The following is a 2,809-nucleotide window of genomic DNA, read 5'->3' on the forward strand; positions in this document are numbered from 1 at the left end:
AATAACAACCAACGTTATCCTCCTACACCAGGATCGAACCACGTGACCTCGCGGGTACTAGCCGCGGTTCGGCAAATGCGTCTAGGACGTTTCACACTAAACCTAGTCGCCCTTAGCGTGCTTATGTTAGCTCCCACATCTGGCCAAGCAGAAAGGCAACTGAAGGGATGTCTATCCATCCACCAGACAACTTCATCATTCCTGGCAAACCACGCACGATCTAATGCAGCGAATTCCTTTCCCCAGAGTCTAGTAGCCGTCGCGCCAATCAATTGCGCACAGAAATTGCATCACTAGATCTGGAAATTAAGAAAAAGAGAAGAGCGGGACCGAATAGAAAGTAGAGTTTGATAGAATGTCAACAGTAACAGCGACGGCGCTGCAGAGCTCCAATCCGTGAGTTGATGTCCTGTTACTTGCATAGCTCCTAGCACCTAAGCAATAGCACACCCCCCTCGTGCTCTCTTCTTCTGAACTCTCTCATTGAAAATTACCAACTAATTCAAGCTTCTCCCAGGCCTATCCTCCCACAAGGGTTCTCCGCCAAACAACCACCCACCATCCGCCTCTACCCGCTCTCAAACTACACATTCGGCACCAAAGAGACGCAACCGGAAGAAGACCCGTCGGTTTTAGCGCGGCTAAAACGGCTGGAAGAGCACTATGAGAAGTATGGCATGCGGCGGACCTGCGAGGGCGTGCTGGTCTGCCATGAACATAACCATCCACACGTACTGATGCTGCAAATTGCCAATGCATTTTTCAAGTTGTGCGTATATATCCCTAACCATATGCAGATATGGAAGGTGCCTTGGAAATAGCCGATTGATATGCTGATATGCTCTGCAGACCAGGCGACTACCTGCACCACGATGACGACGAGGTGGAAGGGTTCAAAACGCGTTTGAACGAGCGCTTAGCTCCCGTTGGCTCACAGTTTAGTGGTGAGGGGGTAAATGACGATTGGGAAATCGGCGACACGCTGGCGCAGTGGTGGCGGCCGAATTTCGAGACGTTCATGTACCCATTCCTCCCCGGCCATGTGACACGGCCAAAGGAGTGCAAGAAGCTATATTTCATCCAGTTGCCGAAGAAGAGTATGTCCTGATATGTATATTTATGTTACATATATGTTACATATATGTATAGGTATACGGTATTAATAAGAAATCACAGAAGTTCTATCCGTCCCAAAAAACATGAAGCTACTTGCTGTACCCCTCTTTGAGCTGTACGATAACACGGCACGGTATGGACCCCAGCTCTCAGCGATCCCGCACCTGCTGTCACGATATAACTTTGAGTTTGTGGATGAGAATGATAATGTGGTTGCGGTGACGCCGGGGGAGCAGCCGGGCCCTGACAGCAGCGGGGGAATGCCACAGACGAAGGTGTTATTGAGCGGTGAGGATGGCGCGATGGGAGAAGATAATAAGAATGGCGTGGGGGACCAGGAGGGGGATACGGGGATGGAAGGTGTTGAGGGGCAGTAATGTATTTTATTATTTAATTTATTTTCATGCCCTTTTTATTTCTGTCTTTCTTTTAGGCAGTTATGGCGTTGAAAGATTCGGAAAAATGATAAACTAAACGCTGCGTCTATTGCATCTATCCTATTGCAATTTTCAGGATTGGATAGCAATGCTGTGTTTCATCAATGCTGGATGAATCTTTTTTATCTTCTTTTATCTCTTTGGTTTCAGTTCTCAGTGATTCACGTGGCGTTTTTGCCAGAATGGCTTCTGCTCTTACGAAGTTCGACACTCAGTTTGGTCGTTCAATTCCGCATTTCGAGGTCGATAACCTTGATAATCTGTCAAACTCCATCCACTCAACCCGCAAACGTCTGGCCGAACATACCAACATATGATGTAGGTATATGGAAGGTTTATTGACATACATGAACTCTGTAAAATCCTCGCAAATTAAATGGTTAGAGTAGATCAATAGTCAAGTTATGAGCCATGCCTCACTGCTTGAGGAATCCCACTAGGGCTTAACCTTCCAGATGTGGCAAGCGCAGAATGGTAAATAGCATCCAAGACAATCAATGAATCCTACGGGATTACCAGCAGAGAAATGGGTATTTCCTCAATTGCGATATTTCTATTCATACTAGTATAAGTATGAAACCTCACCAATGACGTCGGAAACATCCTCAGGGATAGAAGAATGGCAACAGAGACTGCCATTTATCAAGGCTCACAATGGCAAGAAACCTGGCATGGTATATTGGACCGGGAAATGCCACTGTGGGAGAGTGGCATATCAGATAAACAAAGAGAAGCCGCTTGATGCGAAATACTGCCATTGTACCGGATGTCAGGTTTTGCACGGTTGGTCCCGCGTTTCTTCTCCTATCCCCATATATTTAGTTGCTCGACCTATCTACTTGGCGAATCCGGCAACAAGATTTTATATATATTGAAAGTAGTAGTTGTATACGCCTGCAAAAGGTATAATCTCCCTGTTCAGATCCTTTTAACTAACGAATCAGTCTCAGGCGCCCCTTTCCAGTGGGCCGCTATCTTCCATAAATCGGACTTGGCCTTCACTCGCGGCCACCAGTGGCTGGATTTCTACAACCAGTCAGAGAAGCAACAAGCCCATCATCTACCGTGTAAGGTTTCATGCTCCTACTGCCATGCCCCGATCATAGATGAGGGGAGGAATATCTTATTGTTGTTTCCAGGTCTGATTGAACCCGAGAGTGGATTGGCGCAAGGGGGAAAGCGGACGGAAACAGTGAGGCAAGCTTTTGAGCCAAGGTATGTACAGTCCATATGTGTTTATGCAACGTACGCTATCC

The 2,809-nt window shown here is 46.9% G+C and overlaps 1 protein-coding gene across 1 annotated transcript; it reads left to right on the forward strand.

The window, feature by feature from the left end:
* Positions 1 to 355: 355 nt before the first annotated feature.
* Positions 356 to 1,493, forward strand: HCAG_00337 (hypothetical protein; the record flags this gene model as incomplete). The annotated part of the gene is made up of 4 exons (XM_001543241.1): positions 356 to 396; positions 518 to 769; positions 850 to 1,097; positions 1,177 to 1,493. The coding sequence occupies 4 exons, from the start codon at positions 356 to 358 to the stop codon at positions 1,491 to 1,493; spliced, it is 858 nt and encodes a 285-aa protein (XP_001543291.1).
* Between the last annotated feature and the right edge of the window lie 1,316 nt (positions 1,494 to 2,809).

This window comes from Histoplasma capsulatum, genomic scaffold (genome assembly GCF_000149585.1).
Source record: "Histoplasma capsulatum NAm1 scaffold_1 genomic scaffold, whole genome shotgun sequence".
In the NCBI taxonomy this organism is placed as follows: domain Eukaryota; kingdom Fungi; phylum Ascomycota; class Eurotiomycetes; order Onygenales; family Ajellomycetaceae; genus Histoplasma; species Histoplasma mississippiense.